The sequence below is a fragment of the Macrobrachium nipponense genome, chromosome 1 (assembly GCF_015104395.2).
Source record: "Macrobrachium nipponense isolate FS-2020 chromosome 1, ASM1510439v2, whole genome shotgun sequence".
NCBI lineage: Eukaryota > Metazoa > Arthropoda > Malacostraca > Decapoda > Palaemonidae > Macrobrachium > Macrobrachium nipponense.
The window spans coordinates 111,963,389-111,982,128 of NC_087200.1; the positions used below are offsets into that span (position 1 = coordinate 111,963,389).

The 18,740-nt window shown below is 36.1% G+C and overlaps 1 protein-coding gene across 1 annotated transcript in view; it reads right to left on the reverse strand.

Annotated features, from left to right (window-relative positions):
- The window catches only part of LOC135219562 (Krueppel-like factor 5), a 35,171-nt gene extending 20,573 nt beyond the window's left edge, over positions 1-14,598 (reverse strand). Inside the window, exon 1 of the mRNA XM_064256433.1 lies at positions 13,784-14,598. Within this exon, the coding sequence (XP_064112503.1) occupies positions 13,784-13,885 (102 nt within the window). The 5' untranslated portion in view covers positions 13,886-14,598. The remainder of the gene's footprint in view (positions 1-13,783) is intronic.
- Positions 14,599-18,740: the final 4,142 nt, after the last annotated feature.

Below are 18,740 nucleotides of genomic sequence, written 5' to 3' on the forward strand. Positions count from 1 at the left end.
TCATAACTTAATGAAGTCCTTGAAAAGGATTCCTAGCGTAAACTTGGATCTGCGAATTTTTTTTTTTTTTTTTTTCCAGAACCAGCTTGAATAAGAGTGACAAATCCCGGTAGCCCCGCTGTGCGGCCTTCACCAACCTGTTTGCAGGATCCCCTGCTCACTTCTTTCGGTAATTAACACAAGAAAGAAATATACTGCTGATAACTGACGGGATGTGGGCGGATTCAGATAACTCATCTTGCGCTCTACTGATCCACGTGTGAGCATCACTCGCTATTGCGCAAAGGCTCTGATGCTGCTGCTGCTGCTACTTTTCCTCCAGAATCCTTGTCCAGAAATCAAAGAAGAGGCAGGAGCGTTTATAGTGACCAACGGCGTTCATCGAGTTGCGTCTGTGCTAATAAGGATGCACCAGAATGGGAAAACGCGGCTCTTAATCGTCTAAACTCAAAGAGATTGAGCATTTGATTATGGAGTACACTCGTATACACTTTATTTGTTTATTTTTTTTAACGTACACTATCCTGTCTTATCGAGCGCAGCAGAAGCACTGCTCACATCCCAGGCCACAAGTAAGCAGATAATACCTCGCATCAGCAAAATTTTAAACCCGAGCAAAGTTATCAGCATAATTATTTTAAACTTAGGCGCCATTAACATGCATAGATGCCCATTAAGATGTTACTGGAGTGTTTCGCCGAGTAACTCGTATATGCCTGTTACCTCGGCTGATCTTGACTTCTCTATCTTGGTACTTGATGAATTTAGTGGTTTTTGGGGGTAGACCTCAGAGGACTGAGCAAGTCGACGCCATTAATTCTTTGGTCTCTGGTTTAACTCTAAGGTCCCGACGTCTAGCGTTCTTTAGGTTCCTTGTCTGCATTAAGGATTCCGGCAAATAGGTGGCTCCTCCCGGCTTCTTGATTATCTTGGATATCCCGACGTATAGAACCCTTTAGGTTCATCTAATGGAGATTACTTGCTTTGATTAACTATGAAACCACAAAATAGTAGCTCCTGTTCTCCGACTGCTAGTGTATTTTAAATCAGGTCCAAGTTTACGTTTCACCGATAGCGAATTTCAACCCCATAAAAGATTCTTATCATTTTATGTGAAATACTCCCATCTGCTTCATGCCAAAAGGAGACTCCGCAAGATTAATTATCGCAACCTTGTGGACAAAATCCCAAAACGCAGTTCAAGACAGAAATTTTGCATTCGAAAGTTGTTCCCTTGAGTGAAGCTTGCGGTTGAATGATCTGAGATCTCTCGTTACCTGCCAGCCGATACTCTGAATCCGGTTCATTTTCGATATGGCACTACACTTGGTTTTGCTGTTGAAGACGACGGAGGTACCACCCATCTACACTTTAGCATATCTCGACTTCTCCCCAAATTCTTTCGTTTTGCACTTTTTGGTCCAGAGTGAATCAGGCATCTGATCCAATGGCTTGCATTGCCCTGATAAAGCATCCAATTAGTTCATTGGTTCTGGTATATAAATCGGATGTTATTTCCTCTGATAAACCTTTGGGATGGTCGCACTGACAAGGGAAACAAATGGCATTCAGTGTACTGTGGAATGTAAGATCATTGTTTACATGCAGAATACAAAATTGTAGAATAGTGGACAAACCTCAAGTTTCTCTTGATATGTCTGATCCAACAACATATACTGGCTACTTCACGGGGAAAGGCGACGGTAATGTGATATCTTATTTTGGGCAGTTTAAAGAAACGGTCTCCAGCACAATTGTTTGGTGATCATTTTGTTACCTTTCACTCACGATTTGAAAAGGTCAGTTGAAGTCTAATTATAAGGTAATGATCCAAGTCGAAATTATCCGGACGTGCGTTTTAAGCCTGATTTTGGAAGGCCATCAAAGTGGCCCCAAATATGGAAATAGAGAATGGTCTGTGGCCCCCAAGGGAACGAATGGGCTCTAACCTAGTTACTTCAAGTTCTTTCAAAATACAAGTCTTATAAATTTAGTAAAGTGGTTAGCATTTTGAATGACATGGTAAAGTTCGACTAAAAAATATTTTTTTTTATAAATGTGAGCAAACGGATCAAGTCTGTGATGAAAAACAACCTTTTTTTTTTTTTAATAGATTTCAGTAGTTTTTTTTTTATAGGTAGCTTGCAGGGCACGTGAGCTTCTTGTTTGACGGTGAAATTTATGGCTTGTTGAAATATAACCACTAGAATTATAGACTTATCTTCTGAAGGAAGGGTGGAGTTAAGATTAACAAGGTTGAGAAATAGTCGAAGAGTTTTGGAGGTAGGATTTGTCGAAAAGGCTTGAACTTTCTGATCTTTAAACGTCTCAGGTGTTCTAGATTTTCTATAACAAATAAACTTTTCCATGTACATTACGAAAACTTGAATATCTTGGTGGGACATTTAGTGTTACGGTACTGTAGAGGATGGGCGCATCCACAGGACTCACATAGTATCTAGTAACACAGGAAAAATAGTGCTTTTCAAATACAAATGGAGCATTGGTGTGGTTTATGACCATCACTAATAAGAACAAAATTCCTGTGAGTATGAGAACAGACTCCTATTCAGTTGCAAAAGTAATTTCATGCGAATATCAGTATGGACATCACTTTTGAATAGAAGATATCATCCTAATTAATTGGAATCCATATCACCTAGCCAGAGAGTTTACTTCCTAAAATTTCCAGACTATTGTTCTGGTGTAACAAATAACGTTAGCCAAAGTACATTACTAAGACATCTCTTGTTGGACAAGAAACAACTGATTTCAATTACTGTGACGATTGCTTTGTTAAATTTAAAGGTTGCTGAATATAATTCAGAGTCTCTAACAGCAGAGATCAGAGAATCTTTATGTGTATTTCCCTCGTAGGAACCGCAGTCTTTGAATTTTAATATCAAGTAATAATTTGCCCTTCCATATTGTATTCGTAAAGGATAAAGATATGAATAATTGTAGCGAAGATCACTGAGTAAATTTTAATCTTTTATCCCTTGTTTAGATATCCGTAATTAAAGATTAATATCGATTAAATATGTAATAAAATATCTTCTGATTGTTGAAAAGGGAACTTGTCCTTTCTTGAAAGCAATGAGATCATGATAGTGTCAGCGGATATGACCTATTGTGTTTTTTACTTCAAAATGGCTGTCTTATTTTATATATAAGCCCAGTAATATTTTCTTCTGTTGCAGTCACATTTAATCGCCTCGTCTTTTACAGCATCTTAGTCTTGTTGCGTCATATATGACAGCCGTATTATGTGCAGTTTTTAATTTTGCTCAGCATCATTGTTTATTTTTATTTTTTACAGTGCAGCGCCAAATTTGTAAAGTTGATGTAAATAATTTTTTATGCAACATGGTTTTCTTATTAAGTCTCATAGCCATATAGAGTAATTACTGTTTGTTCGTGAGATCAATAAATGTACGCTATTATAATTTCTGAAACTTGCTCTGAGCAGTGTCTGAAAATTGCGCAATCTATCTTTAGTAAATAGTGTAAATAAAGAATCATAAATAAAATTCGACAAACGTGTTTATTTATTGATTTACTCACAAAGCTGATGTTCCCTAACGAAAATAGGTCTGACAGTTCACTGAATGTGTAATATTATCACAACCGATTAGGTCAATGCATCTTTAAAGGATCGTATTATCGTCAAGATGGCGTACAACACATACAAGGATTCCAGAATCTTGGTAGTAATTTTTCCATTATGTACAATATAAAAGGATGACAAGCAAATATTTTCCCCTTAATACAATAAAGATATTGTATGATCCTTATTTCCATATTAAGAAATTCAAAACTGTGACATTTCACAGTTCGGACTATTTTCAGCCGTTAAATGATCACAAAGGCACCATTTTCGTTATTTCTTTCCTTTTTAATAAACTATGCCAACAGGAAACAATGATTCCGTCATATATACATGCAATGATATTATATATAGAATTATACTGTATGTACCTGTGTATTTCGCTGATGGAATTACTAATATAAGAGTATAAATTGTCATTTGAATATTATCTAAGACAAGTTTAGTAGAACGATGTTGGATGCTCGCTCAGTCACATTCTTTATTACTGGTCACCGCTAACGTAGAATGTAAAACTGACTGACAAAGAAATTGGCATTCCTTCAATAACAGCTAAAATTCGAGCAGTGACCTGTAGTCCCGGACAGACAACGTTTTTAAGGTCCAACTAAGGGTGCCAGTTTTGGCCACTCGCCTCTCTGGTTCTTGGCGACTTATCGCAGATACCGGACTGTGATTCATGGCTTTATCTGGTCCAGGTTCTAGTGACAAAGACTGGTTTGGTGGAAGACCTCTCTGACTGTATTTTTTACGGATGTGTTCTATACTTATGAAACCAAATGCATGTATTCCTACTTCACACACATATATACTATATTTATTTATTTATTTATTTATTTAATATATCATATGTGTGCGTGTGTGTGTTGGCGGGTCAACTAAGCAACGCACTTTTTTTTTTATAAAAGTATTCATGGCCTTGATTTACGGAAATATATAATTTAACTTTTTTTCCCTCTAAAGATTTGTGTGTATGGCTTCGTAGCAGAAGTGGTAACGTTCGTCTCAGAAGCAAGTAGATTTTTGCTCGAATTCTAATCCTGGCACCCAGGGTGTAACTATCTGTTCTGTTCGTTGTTCGACTGTTTTGGCTTGTAGATGAGATGGAATGAGAGAATAAAAAGTATTGATAACAGACGCGATAATTCAATACCCGTCAAGATGAAAATTGGTGGGCCTCGTTTTTGTAGCTTTGAATCCATCATATCAAAGCATTCGTTAGATACTTAATACATCTCTGTAAATTAAAATCACTTTCTCTCTCTCTCTCTCTCTCTCTCTCTCTCTCTCTCTCTCTCTCTCTCTCTCTCTCTCTCTCTCTGTTTGTTGTCTGTCAAATCACCAGCATATTGTATATCCTTTTCTAATAATCTTTGATTGCAAAGTCGACAAACCTGTATGAAAAATTTCTTTTTGCCTCAATCGCAATGATTTTTGGCCATGTAACTTGGCTAGTTTTCCAGCGTCTCGACTCATTTCTGTCATTTGAATCAAGTTTAACTTGACAAATTTCCCTAACAATTTTAGTGATATCTGTGAAGCATACTTACACTAATTTTGTTTAATCGTTGACTCAAGGCCAGAGGATTTTCAAGGAAAAAAAATGAGAAGTAAATTTTGAACTTCCATAGATTGCTTAAACACTGTATGTTCAGTGGAAAAGGCTTTTTTTTATATAAAAGATTAGTTCGCATGATTACTATTTTTTGTGATAGAATTTGTCTTAGTAACAGATGTGGAAATGATTAAGTTTGATGTATTCTCAAATTTTCAATCCATAAGCCACTCATAAATATCATCTGAGTTGTCAGCATTATTGTGCGTAATTTAGCGTAGGTTTTTCAAGGAGTAGTCATGGCAGTTAATTAAATCAAGTCTCTGTCCATAAGCTAATAAAATGTGTATGGGAACAGCTTTGGCAATTAGCATGCTTTCCGTTCATGCTAACTGCTACGTTTTTCGACACGTAGATACACAAATGTTTTGGGGTTATGTTAACGATCCGTGTTTATTTATCTGCCTAATTATCTCTCTGAGCTGCTCCTTTCGCGAGTAACTCTCGTGGCTGCGTACCTGTTTATCTTTCGATCTGGCAACCCTTTTGTCTATCTGTGGTGCTTGTTCTACGACTACTATATTTGTACTTTATCTTCCCATCTCCCTGGGATATCCATTTTGATGAGTAATTCATGTGTATGTATCTTTCAATCTATTCCCCTAACTATCTCTCTGAAGTACAGACTTGCTCGGAAGCTTTATGCCAACACAGATTTCAGTATCATTTTGTTAGGAGACCTTTGAGGCAAATGGTCAATCTTTATTTCTAATATTTTCGAAAAAACCTCCAATGACAAGCGGAAGGGATTCATCGTCAAAATTTAAAGAAGCGAATTGAAAATAATGTATACACTGACGCACAAACACACACACACACATATATATATATGTGATACTATATATATATATATATATATTATATATATATATATATATATATATACATATATATAGTATTGTATTGTCAAAGTTATGCTTCTTGGTTTTATGCTTTCATCTAACCTCGAGGAAATCTATAACTTGCTTTTGAACACGAATCGGAAACTGCAGAAGTAGAACGTAGTTTTTAAATACCACCGAATTGTAAATATATTAATGAATTTCTAGTATCTGTATATATTTTTGAATTATCATTGTTCTCTTATACCAGCTATCTTTCAATACATTTGCTAAAGCTTAGGCACCTTATTCTGAAGTACAGACAATCTAGGGAGAAATTGCAATCCTCCGTATTTTTAGAGTCAAACCTCTGTGATTTTAGCATATATTTATTGCATTATGAAAAGAGCCTAATCATAAATAACATAACCATTATTGAAATGAAGATAAGCATTATCCTTTAACATAGACGGAAGACCCTGATGTAGTGGAATGTGAAACCAATGTTGTTATTTGTTTGCATGCCTCTCATTTAATTTCTTCATATCTCATGATTACTTGTAAAGTTGTATGGTCTCTCTCTCTCTCTCTCTCTCTCTCTCTCTCTCTCTCTCTCTCTCTCTCTCTCTCTCTCAGCTAAAAAGGGATGTTTTAAGACCTCACACCCTAAGCATCAGTCTTCTCCTCTGACCACCAATGAATCAATTACATGCATTAGTGACGCGCTATAAATCGAGGTTCGAACCGCCATACCCACCACTAGGCAAGGTCTACGGTATAGACCTTGCCATTAGGGACTAGCGGTGGAGGCAAGAAAGGGTCGACGATTCACCTGTTATAGCGTTATTGACGATTTGTACAATCCATATTTATTGGGAAATTCTCTTCTTATGAGGAAATTCAGTATTCGCTTAGCATTTAGAATCTTGCCAAGTTTCCTCAGAGATCTCTCCCAATACGCCTGTAGAGTGGTCTTCATTACATATTATGTTCTCACTTTCTTGTCGATTGTTGGTCTTTACATAATCGCTTTCAATATCAAGTATATTTGAGTTTTAATTTTATTATAATTCTTCATTGATTATTACTGCTTTTTTATAACATTATTTTATAACTACGTTCCCTTCTTTGTTTATATCCTATTTACATACATCTTTGGATAACAACTTCTTATAGTTCGTATTTACTTGCAGTTTTGTATATCTGGCTAACTTTTGCTGTTATGAACAATGATTGCTAGAGGTAAAATTCCTTATTCTGAAAGTGCATAGAGTTTTCAGTTTGTTATACTCCCCTACTTTCGGCACAATAATTCTTTGTTAATGTAGATATTCTGATTCTTATTCATGTCGTCCAGGACTGCATTAATTTTTTATTACACTTTTACGTTACGCGCACTTGGGCGTACCTGTACGCGCATACCTGTGCTTCTTTGAGATATAAATACTGGAGTCAACAGAATATATGTATTTATACTGAGAAAGTTTGCTACAGGGACAAGAACCTTACAACGAATTGAGGATTTTACTACTTACATATAAGAAGTAGCCTGTCGTACCGGGGGGGGTATATATATAAATATATATAGATATATATATATATATATAATATATTATATATAATATATATTATTCGAGCTACCAATGTCCTTTATATCTAATTCGCTCTACCTCGAAATTTAAATATTTTCATATATGTAAACCTAAGGGGAATTTCCCTTCGGTTTACATATATGAAAATATATTAATTCCGAGGTATAGTGAAATAGATATTAAAGGACATTTGTAGCTCGAATAATTTATATAAGTCACGGTGATGTGATAATCATATATATATATATATATATATATAGATATATAATATATATATATATAATTATATATATATATAGAGAGAGAGAGAGAGAGAGAGAGAGAGAGAGAGAATCATGAATGGGTACTTGGTATACCTCGCACCCTCATTTTCCCCTACGATTAGTAACTCCCAAGTCTGTTACCCAGTTTGCATCGCTATTCGTTTTCTTTTCTCATTTGCTCATATGTCACTATGGTGTTCGTCTCTCTCTCTCTCTCGCTCTCTCTCTCTCTCCCTCTCCCTCTTCTTCTCCTTCTCCCTCTCCCTCTCCCTCTCCCCTCCATATTTTTTATGGTTTAAGGAGAAAGCCTTTGCCTTTGTAGGTCCATTCATGCATATAATAAGGTTGGTTTATAAGGTCTGAGGGCAGAGCTTGACCCTCGTATTTTTTGGGTCTTCCTCCGGTGACGTTTTGAGGAGCTTGACTAACACGAGTCGAGAGAACAGGAATTGCTATGTCCTGCACCTTTTGCCTTTTGGACGATTCTCCATTTGGTTTAGGTGGTAATCTCTCTCTCTCTCTCTCTCTCTCTCTCTCTCTCTCTCTCTCTCTCAGAATTCATTGTTGTTACTAGGACCACCATAACGCCGTCATATATTTTATCATTGTGCTTTCCCTGTATATACAGTATTACGTTTATTATATCTGCTATCGGTCTGTATATATAATCTTTTCTCACACTTTCTGAATTTTATGGAACATCCGACTCTCTCTCTCTCTCTCTCTCTCTCTCTCTCTCTCTCTCCTCTCTCTCTCTCTCTCCTAAAAGTGTTTGGCTTGCGAACTTCAACTATCTCACTTGTTACTGTCTTCACTATCTTCTTTATTATCTCTTACGTTTTCTTTAGCTTACATTTATAACACTGTCTTTACGTCTGATTTTCTCTCTCGACCATTTTAACCTCCCCTCTTATTGTGGTTCCTTTTCTTCCGTTTATTTTGAAATTTAGTGCATCTTAGAAAGTGTAGCGTACCATTATTAAGATTATAAATTAGCACTAGCATTGCTACTAATATTGAGGTATCAAATAGGTTGTTATCAGTTTTAGTATTATAATCCTGATCATTATTTTATCGTTGTTTAGGTATTGCTGTTATTTTAGTGAAGTGATGACCATTATGATTATGATTATTAATAATCCTATCTGTTTGCACAGCGCCATGCGCCCCATTTTCAGGAGGAAAATGATCCGCAAGACCTACGTCGGATTATTCTCATCATCTTCGCGAGGGCTAATGATGGAGGTAATTATCGAAGGGGGATTAGTGGATAAGTAGAGAGGTGGAGGGGGACGGCTGGGTACGGTTAGCCGAGTCTTATTTGCATGGGGCTTATCGTTGTCGATATCTTTTTGTTGCAAGGTGCGCTTGACTTGCAACTTTTTGCAGTGGTGCATATTAAAGTGTTTGCTTTTTGCCTTGTATATTAAAGTGTTTACCTTTGATTAAGATTTGGGAACACCGTAGCGGTTATCATTAATTTTCTAAGGCGTTTTTCTCGTCAGATTCCGGATATTTTTCCAGTTATATTTACAATTCAGCGACACTTCTGTCTTTCATTAGTCTTTCATTAGGGAAATGGTTTGGTTTTTATTAGAAATTGAAATGAAACCACGACGTTCCATTTACCCGATGAAAGCGGAGTCTATAACTACTAAATAATATTAGATAAAAGACATTTAAATAAGACTCAGTTGCGGTAAAATATTCCAAGGAAATACCATTTGCAAATGCCACTCACAACCCTAGGATAAGGTCTGTTCCAGCCTCTTCTAAGCTCGAAAGAAACCTCGCCAGTCTCACCTAACCAGAAGCAACTAACAACCCCACATGTACTCAATCAAAAGCTTAATTGAGAAGGTACATGAGAATCTTATCTCCCTGCTGATTGTGTTGGGACACAAGGAAACTGAAAGGATGACTTGCCAGTTATTGCAATAATACTCGTATGCGTGTCGGGGATCGCGATAAAAGATTCCAAAGCAATGCTGTTACTTGATGGAGCTATATGAAGAGCGAATGGAGTGGTGTTCATTGAGAGAGAGAGAGAGAGAGAGAGAGCTTTTATTTTTTCCGGTAAGATCGTTTCACCTTACCAGAGTCTGGATATTTTGAGGTATTTCGTATAGACAACTCTTACTTTTGTAAAAAAAAAAAAAAAAGATAACAGATTTGGAAGATAACAGCTTGCGCACAGACCTTGCATCGATATCCACTAACGATTACCAGTCATAGATGGGTTATATATGTGTTACTTGGGGAGGTGAAGAAATGATATAACAGTTTTTGATTTTTCACACACACACACACACACACACACACACACATCAGACAAATTTTTCAACCTAATAGGTACGTCCTTTGTGTGATAATATTTAATCCTTAGAGAGAGAGAGAGAGAGAGAGAGAGAGAGAGAGAGAGAGAGAGAGAGAGGTCCATTCAACCGTGCAAACTTAGGAACTTTGACTTTTTTTTCATAACCTCACCCTTACTGCACATGTTAATCTCTATATGTAGTATGTTTAAGAGACACCATGGGGGAGCGTGGTTATCTCCTAATGACGGAGAGAGAGAAAAAATGATGAGTGGAGATCTCTGTATTACTATGTTCACCGACCACTGGGGCTTTCAGCCAACTGATGTAGGGTGCTGCTGGTCGCAAGGAAATCGTTAGTCCTTATATAGCGGGCCTAATAGCGCACTAGTTTGCCTTAAAGGGCCGGAAGACCCAGTCATTTCAAGTACACACTCATATTTACCAATTTCCATTACACAAGAAGTGGATGATTTTAACACGATTTTTATTATGTAAAATTGTCATTACCTGCACAAGGTTGAAGTATTTTGTTGTCATTCAATTTTACTAATAATTATTGGGGGCTGAATGTTGTAATATGCTTAACTCTTGTTTTTTTAGCATTTGCAGACCATTTCTTATGTCTTATTAAGTGAGACAGACAATGCATTACTGGTTTTATGGTGGCCAGTTGCATGTAAAACATTTGCATCAACCGGAATACGTGTGTTAAAGTACAAAATTTTCATACATAGACATACACGAACCCAAGGTTTAGATGCAAAATCTACACATTTGCATACATGATGTTTGTGTGAGTCTGTGTGTACACGTGTGCTCGCCCGCACATTCGATGTTATTTAGCACAGACACGATTTTAGATCACAGATCCTGAAAAACACCTTGAATGACCATGACTTTATGTACACTTTTATCGACTTTTGCTATACGCATGGTTTTTCCCCTCTCCTCCACATAATTCAAGGCTTTTCCTAGACAAACGTGTAACCCAACGACTTCTGTGTCCTTTTCCATTGTTAAATTTCTATGTTACTTTTATTGAGTTGCAATGGAGGTAGAGAGATGGGTTTCATTACCGGTCATTCATTGGCCACCTTCTTAAGTTATTCATATGCCAGTTTGATTAGGACCAAGAATTTTATTCGAGATTAATCGTTCACATTCTACAGTAATTCAGAAGTGAAGAGAGAGAGAGAGAGAGAGAGAGAGAGAGAGAGAGAGAGAGAGAGAGAGAGAGAGAGAGAGAGAGAGAGAGAGAGAGACTTTTGGTAATATGTCAGGTATACCTCCTCGACTGACTGCTATTCTCTCTCTCTCTCTCTCTCTCTCTCTCTCTCTCTCTCTCTCTCTCTCTCTCTCTCTCTCTCATTTTTATCTTTAAACGAAAAATAACCCAAATTCAGACGCAAACATAAATCGAACCAGTGAAAATAGTGAAACTAGAATATTCGAGGGAGGGCCATGTCAAGCCAGAACAATTTTTTTTCTTTTTGAGACACGTACCACCGCGATGGAGATACGAGATAAAACGAACCAATACTTATATATGGAGACACCTCAAAACAAATTATGGGGCGACAAGATTCGAATTTTGCCAAGAGACACTACAAGTCTCACTCTCGATCGGAGAGCGAACCACGCGGAGACATACTGGGTGTCGATGGCGAAGATAGAGACCATGAATCGAAGGGAGGTTAAGGATGAAAGGGGGCCAGGGGGAGGGGGTGTAGGAGGGGAAGGATCTAAAGGAGGATGAAAGATAGGTACTCTGAATAACCGGTATTAAGGAGGAGGAGAAGAGTAAAGGCGTGGGAGAAACAAGTAGAATGGGAGGACGATGTGGAAAGGAGAGAGGGGAAAAAGGGAAAGTGACACGAAAAAGGAAGAGTTGAAAGGGAAGCCATGAAATAGGAAGAGTTGAAAAGGGAGAAGGTGACTAAGTATTGTCTAAGATGAAAAATAAGAAAGCAAGAGGTGGAAATATGACTAATTAGACGAAGAGGAGGAGGAGGAAGGTAGAACGACGAGAAAAGGATCATAATTTTTTGAAGACTCATGATTAGGGAAAGATTGATACTACAGAGAAGAAGAACAAGGAGGAAGTGGAAGGGAATGAAAATGAAAACGAAGGATATAGTATTGAGCTAAAAACTAAAGAAAGACAGTATAAGGAAGCATGAGACTCAAGGTGGTCACAAGGCCGACGAGGAAAGGAATGAAAATAAATGAACAAAGAATATAGGATAATAGATTACAGAAATCAAATCAATAGTTAATAGCAAATAACCATTGGTGTTGAAAAGTACGAAGAAAAAGATATTTATCAACGAATATCCATAATAAACAAGTAAAATAGATATTATAACAGATCTGCCAAGTCAAAGAAAAGATCTTGATTTGTAGGATGTTACAAATACAACAGACTCCCAGCTGACTTTTGATGCCATGCATAATATATTAACCAAGGTGCTGATATTTAGTACCCTTGTTTGTATGCACATGGGATGCTTTTTGCTTATAAATTATAGTGGAGTAATTATGTTGCATACCCAGTGTTTCAGCGTCATCCCTGTTATGGGTGAATGTAAATAGCTCCAATTAACAAAAGTAATGATAGGAAATACGTCCTTAACATGCAAGAGATTGTGTTCTTTGAGGGCAAGCAAGGGCTAGTTAGTTAGCCTACTACACTGTTAAACGTGATATAAAATCTACTTAGAAATTGCTTTTAATCCTGTGGGAATATGTACTAGACCTATATATACTTTTATGAAGGATTAGGATTTCTTTATCTTATATAAAAGGACTTAGTGTCTTGTAAATATGTGTGCTTAGGTCTATGTTCTGGTCATTTTTAGGCAGGGCATTCCTAAAAAGTCAAGAAGCATCATCACTTAGTTTTATTCTTTAAACATTGTAGTTGGCCCAGGATTCAGGTGTTTTGCCTTTAGATATTTACTTTAAAAGAAAAGAGACATGTAGACGGAGATACTTGCACTATTTATTAGTATATTAAAACGAAATAGAAAATTGTAGTTTATGATCTATGATTTCCTTCAGGTGTTCTCTACTGTTCCATAAGAGTATTAACGTTTAATGGTGTTCTTTTTCAAACAAGTATTCATATGAATCCCTTAAGTTGGGTTCAGTAGAAATCAGTCAGATAGAGTATAAATTACTTAAATCTGTCAATATGTCTCGTGAAGGTTCGCTTCTTCATATACAATGCAGGTATCTTTATGAGCATTTCTATAAACGCATGGCCGTATACACAGGTACACACATTTACACACTTTATGTGGGTGTGTACATATTTTGTTTTTAGATTCATTATATTAATCATGATGTTACTTTCTGAAGGACAGCAAGAAGTAGCTTAAGGAAGTTTTGACATGTAGGAAAGTGTGTAGTGACATGGTTAATAAACTATTAGTTATTGTAATTAAAGTCTGTTATGATGTTTCCATTGACGTTTGCAGTATGCAGTGTAATATGTTAAGGAACACTGTTAATTTCTTTGCAAAATTTCTCATGAAATGTTTAGGATCAATTTATGTAATCAATTACCTCGGATATCTCAGCCGTGGAGGTCCCTTGAGGCAGGTATGGTTGATGGTATTTAAATGTGGTGTCCTTATAGTTCTCAACCCTCTCCACCAGCTCCACCATTGCTGGTCATAAAGTGGTCAGCAGCTTCAGGGAAATCTTAAATCACAAGGCAGCAGTTTGTCCTTTCAGCAGCAGTTCTCTGCTGAACCGAAATGTATGCGTCCTCTTTGAGTGACAAATCTGTCGGGTCCCTGATAACACTATTTATTATTTCCTCGTAATGTTTCTTGGCATTGTATGTCTGATGATATTCTGGAGTGTCCATTAAAGTATAATTTATTGTCTAACACTGCTTTTATATCGTAACAAAAATATTATAGTGTCCTTCATTCATGTTTGAAAGTGTTCACCTTTTAGATCGTTTTTCCTCAGTAGTGTTAACAATTCTTAAGAATCATTTTATGTCAACACATCATTCGAAGTCCTGCGTCCTGGATTGAATTTGAAATCGATAATGTTCTGATATTATTAATTGTCTTGATATCCTTCCACAGATAAACACAATCACATTCAATCAGACTTTGATTGGTTAAGCAACGTCGTGTTTCTCATTTTCTCGATTTTGATTTAATGTTATCAAATGTTCACAACATCCTGTACAAGGAGGAGGAAGTCCTTAACAGGAGGTTATTGAGGCTGGATGTCCATGAGGAACATCCCACGCACCATCATCTTGCAGGTGGCTTGGTAGCCTTGGTAATAATCCTCCTTTTTTGCGCTTTAGAGGAGTCCTAACAGCGATCCGTAACACATCCGTCCAGCTCGACGGTCACACGTGCTCTGGAACACTTGCTGGATTCCTCCTCGTCAGTCTCTCGCGTTGTATTGGTCACAGTGATCTAGGAATCTCGCACTCCGGTTGGGTTAATTTTAAGGATGACGTCACTGTGAGCCAATCAGTGATTCTTAACCTGCTGTGGGAAGCCAATCACTGTCGCAATAGAGAAGGGTGGGTGGAGCTTACTACACATTACACGGCGAAAAAGTAAAATGCTGAGATGCGTTGATAGTACGGTTAACAAGACCATATATGGAATGCTCTAATAATATTTTGAATACTAATGCCTTATAAACAGCTTCGAAAAGGACTTCTAATTGAGTGGGTGGCCGCTACCTCTTTCATGCGAGGGCCTCCTATCTTCCGATGGTCGCGTGATCAATTAGCAAGTAATTTGGAGGAAGGAAGGAAGGGAAGGGAACGGCATTTAATAACATATTACTGTTGTCCTTTGCTGCCTTTCGGAAGAACTCTCAGGAGAGAGGAACATTCTTTGTTACCTTTTTATAGTCTCTTTTTATCCTTTTGATCCTACTGATTTCACTTTCATTCGGAAAAAGAGGAAAAACGCCCACTTCCAAGGTGTAGAGTAAGAGACGATCCAGATTTGAGTTACGACCTAATTGTAGGCTCTAGATCTCCAAGGAGAAAGAGGCTGCTTAAGTTGCTCAAAAATAAGAAGCTGTAATTATACATTCTTTTATTGATGGAGTTAAGTTATTGCAACAGACTTCATTCCCTGCGTTTTGCACATCTCGTTTGTCTTGGTTAGTCGAAGCAATTTTAAAAATGAAACAGTAATTATGGTAATCATTCATTTGGTAAAAATTGTGAAAATTTTATAGACAAAGTTTTTGGTGATGTAAATTATCTATCTTATCAATATGACAAACTTTATATCAGTAATATTCTATTAATGTCTTGTTGGTCGACTTGCTTGATAAAACAGGTATTTACGTATCTTATATGACATTACAACTCAATGTTACAACTCAAGTAGGACGAAAAGTTTACAAAACCTAAATGAAATCTTGTTTAAAAATAAGTTATTACAACATCAGCGGTATTAAAGAAACCCGTGGAGATTTCAACGCTATTCGAAGTAACAATCTAGAGCAAGCGCTCCGATGTCTTAGAGAAACACTTCTTCTGGGCGATTGTGTTCCAGTACTGCAATTTTTTTATCGTCAGCAATAAGAACTGTGAATTTCTTCCATAGATTGATGTATTTTTCATAGCTTCTCTGACGATTTAAAAGTTGTATAATGATTTTCCTCATTTTTCATTGACTTTTATTGGTAAAAAATAATGTACGTGTTTCCAAGTGTAGTAGTGTTTGATGAGATGAGATATAAATCTTCCTCACCTCAAAGTGTCTTGTGCAGATGTTCTGCATATATTTACGTCATAACGCTTTGTCTTGTCATGACGTGTAAGACGAAATGGGCATATCATTTGTAATAATTTGGAACATTTTTTGTGTATTGCTTTTTGAACAAAATGTAGCTCGTAATGGAAAATAACAAATGCATCTCCACACTTCATATTCGTTTTATGGGGGGAAAAAGATTTTGTGAATTTATTATATCCTTTGTAAGTCGAGACTTATTGTCCGGCTTTCATATCTCACTTTCTTAGTTGAGGAGAACTTGTCTTATTTAATAGTTTTGTAGGATTTTGTATCATTAATTGAGTTAGACTATTTTACGCCTCAGATTCTTTAAATTGTTAAGGCATTTACATAATAAATTTCTCTAGATTTCTCTATGAGGATGTATATATATATATATATATATATATATATATATATATATATATATATATATATATATATATATATTCCCTATACTTTATTTCGATATAAATTTCTTCTTTTTCATTGTTTTTGTTCTGACCGAGATAAACATTGCTTCACGTGATATGAAATAGTGATTTATATATAAATCTATTGCAACGACTGCCCTTTTTATATCCTTTCATGCTTCTGATTTTCTGACTCGTATACCTCTTCCTCCTGTAGGAAGCAGGTCAGTGGTCTCGTCCGTGGTTAAGCTGCTTCCTCCCTTTCTTTTTTTTTTCTTCTGCTGTTTGCCCTCCGCAGGCCAGGGCTTAAAAATATTATATATATATATATATATATATATATATATATATATATATATATATATATATATATTGTATATATGTATATATGTATATATATATTCATTTTTTACCTGCACATCTTTTCCTATTATTGTGGCAAGTGTATTGGGAAGAGATTGTTCGCCTTTTAATCTTTACCCCTCACTGATTTACTATAGTCGATTGGATTTTGTACTTGGATTATATATATATATATATATATATATATATATATATATTATATATATATATATATATATATATATATATATATATATATATATATATATATATATATATATATATATATATTATATATATAATATATATATATATATATATATATATATAATATATATATAAACACACACACACTCACAATGACACTCACACTCACAGAGAGAGAGAGAGAGAGAGAGAGAGAGAGAGAGAGAGAGAGAAGAGAGAGAGATTTTACTGAGAACTTGTATCTCTCTCTCTCTCTCTTTCTCTCTCTGGCGGCGAAAAATACTTGGGAATTTATGAAGCAATTTGGGCACATCTATAAATTTGTATGTTTTTTTAAAGACATAAATCATTATATTTATGACAGTTACTTTATGAATTTTGGCATCTGTTTTCCTATTTGCTAATACCTTAGTATTAATTACTTGGTTTATTCCATACAAATATCCCCCCCCCCCCCCTTTATGCAGGAATTTGTTACTTATCCTTGAAGTTGCCATATGTGGATTGTAAGTTTTAACTTTCTTTCCTTTGTAAATTAATTTACAGTGAACTGTGTCTAAAATTTCCAGGAATTGCATTACACGCGGAAATTCTATGTCTTTACTGTAGTACGGAAACTCTCGTTTCATTTTGTGATTTTTTGCGATTTTAACGTGCTTGCATTTGACCCAACAATTCATTATTTTATACCGTTTATTTGATGTCAGTGCAACAGACGCGAATGAAATGTAACTGACTTACGAAAAATGTTGTAGTTTTGTTAATTACAAAGAGCACTGCAGCATGTAGGTAGTTATGTCCATCTAAGAGAAATTATTTTCCATCTATTGCACAACCACGAGTCGCTCATCTTTGGTCAGGGTGCAGCACCTGAATTGTCTCCCGTGCCAAGATTACGGTGAAGATGTTGCAAGATGATGGATTTTATTTATAATGACCGACGTCCGTATAATGGCATCACAACAGCTATGGATATCCATGAAATCAAGTAGAGTCCATGGACAATGATAAATGGTATAGTTATTTGTTCTAAATACCTGTTGTTTGCGAGAGCAATTAAAAAAGCACACGCTTTTCTAATTAGCTGACGTTTTGTCATGGATCTGTCGTATATAAGTATCAGTGACAATACAGTTAAAATGGTTGGTGATAGCTGTGGCAACATTTGGAACGTAGAATGTAGTAAAACAAAGCATAGACCAGAGAAACTGGATATTACAAATCAGAGACTGAATGTTGGTGTATTAGGTAAGAATTAACTGTTGGAGATGTACGAATGCCATATTGGGTTAGTCATAAGACATACGAGGGTACTGAGATTCTCATCAAAGCTAGCGCGAAACACTTCGAAACTTGGAGAGTTTCATACTTAATTGTTTGGATTCAAATGGAACGCAGTATCTTGAATAATTGGCATGTGCTAACAAGTGGACCGTCGAGAAGTAAATGAATTAAGTCAGATGACTGAAGAATTGATAGAATTTCAGGACAAAGCCGGAAACTTAATAGTAATGAAAGACTGGAATAGTGTGAGTGGCAAGAGCAGAGATGGAATGAAAATAGTTCTATATGGAATAGGACAAAAATTAGAGAGGAGACAAGTTGCTGGAATTTTGTAGAAGTAGAAATTCATACTGAGATGGACATGGAGTATTGGGAACTGAGAAAGCTACCAATTGATTTCAGACGTACATAAATGCTGTGAAAAATGCAAAGCTGTATCAAGGATCAGTTTTATGTAGTTCCTAATAACTTTAAATTGGTGAAAGATTTTGCTAAATTTTG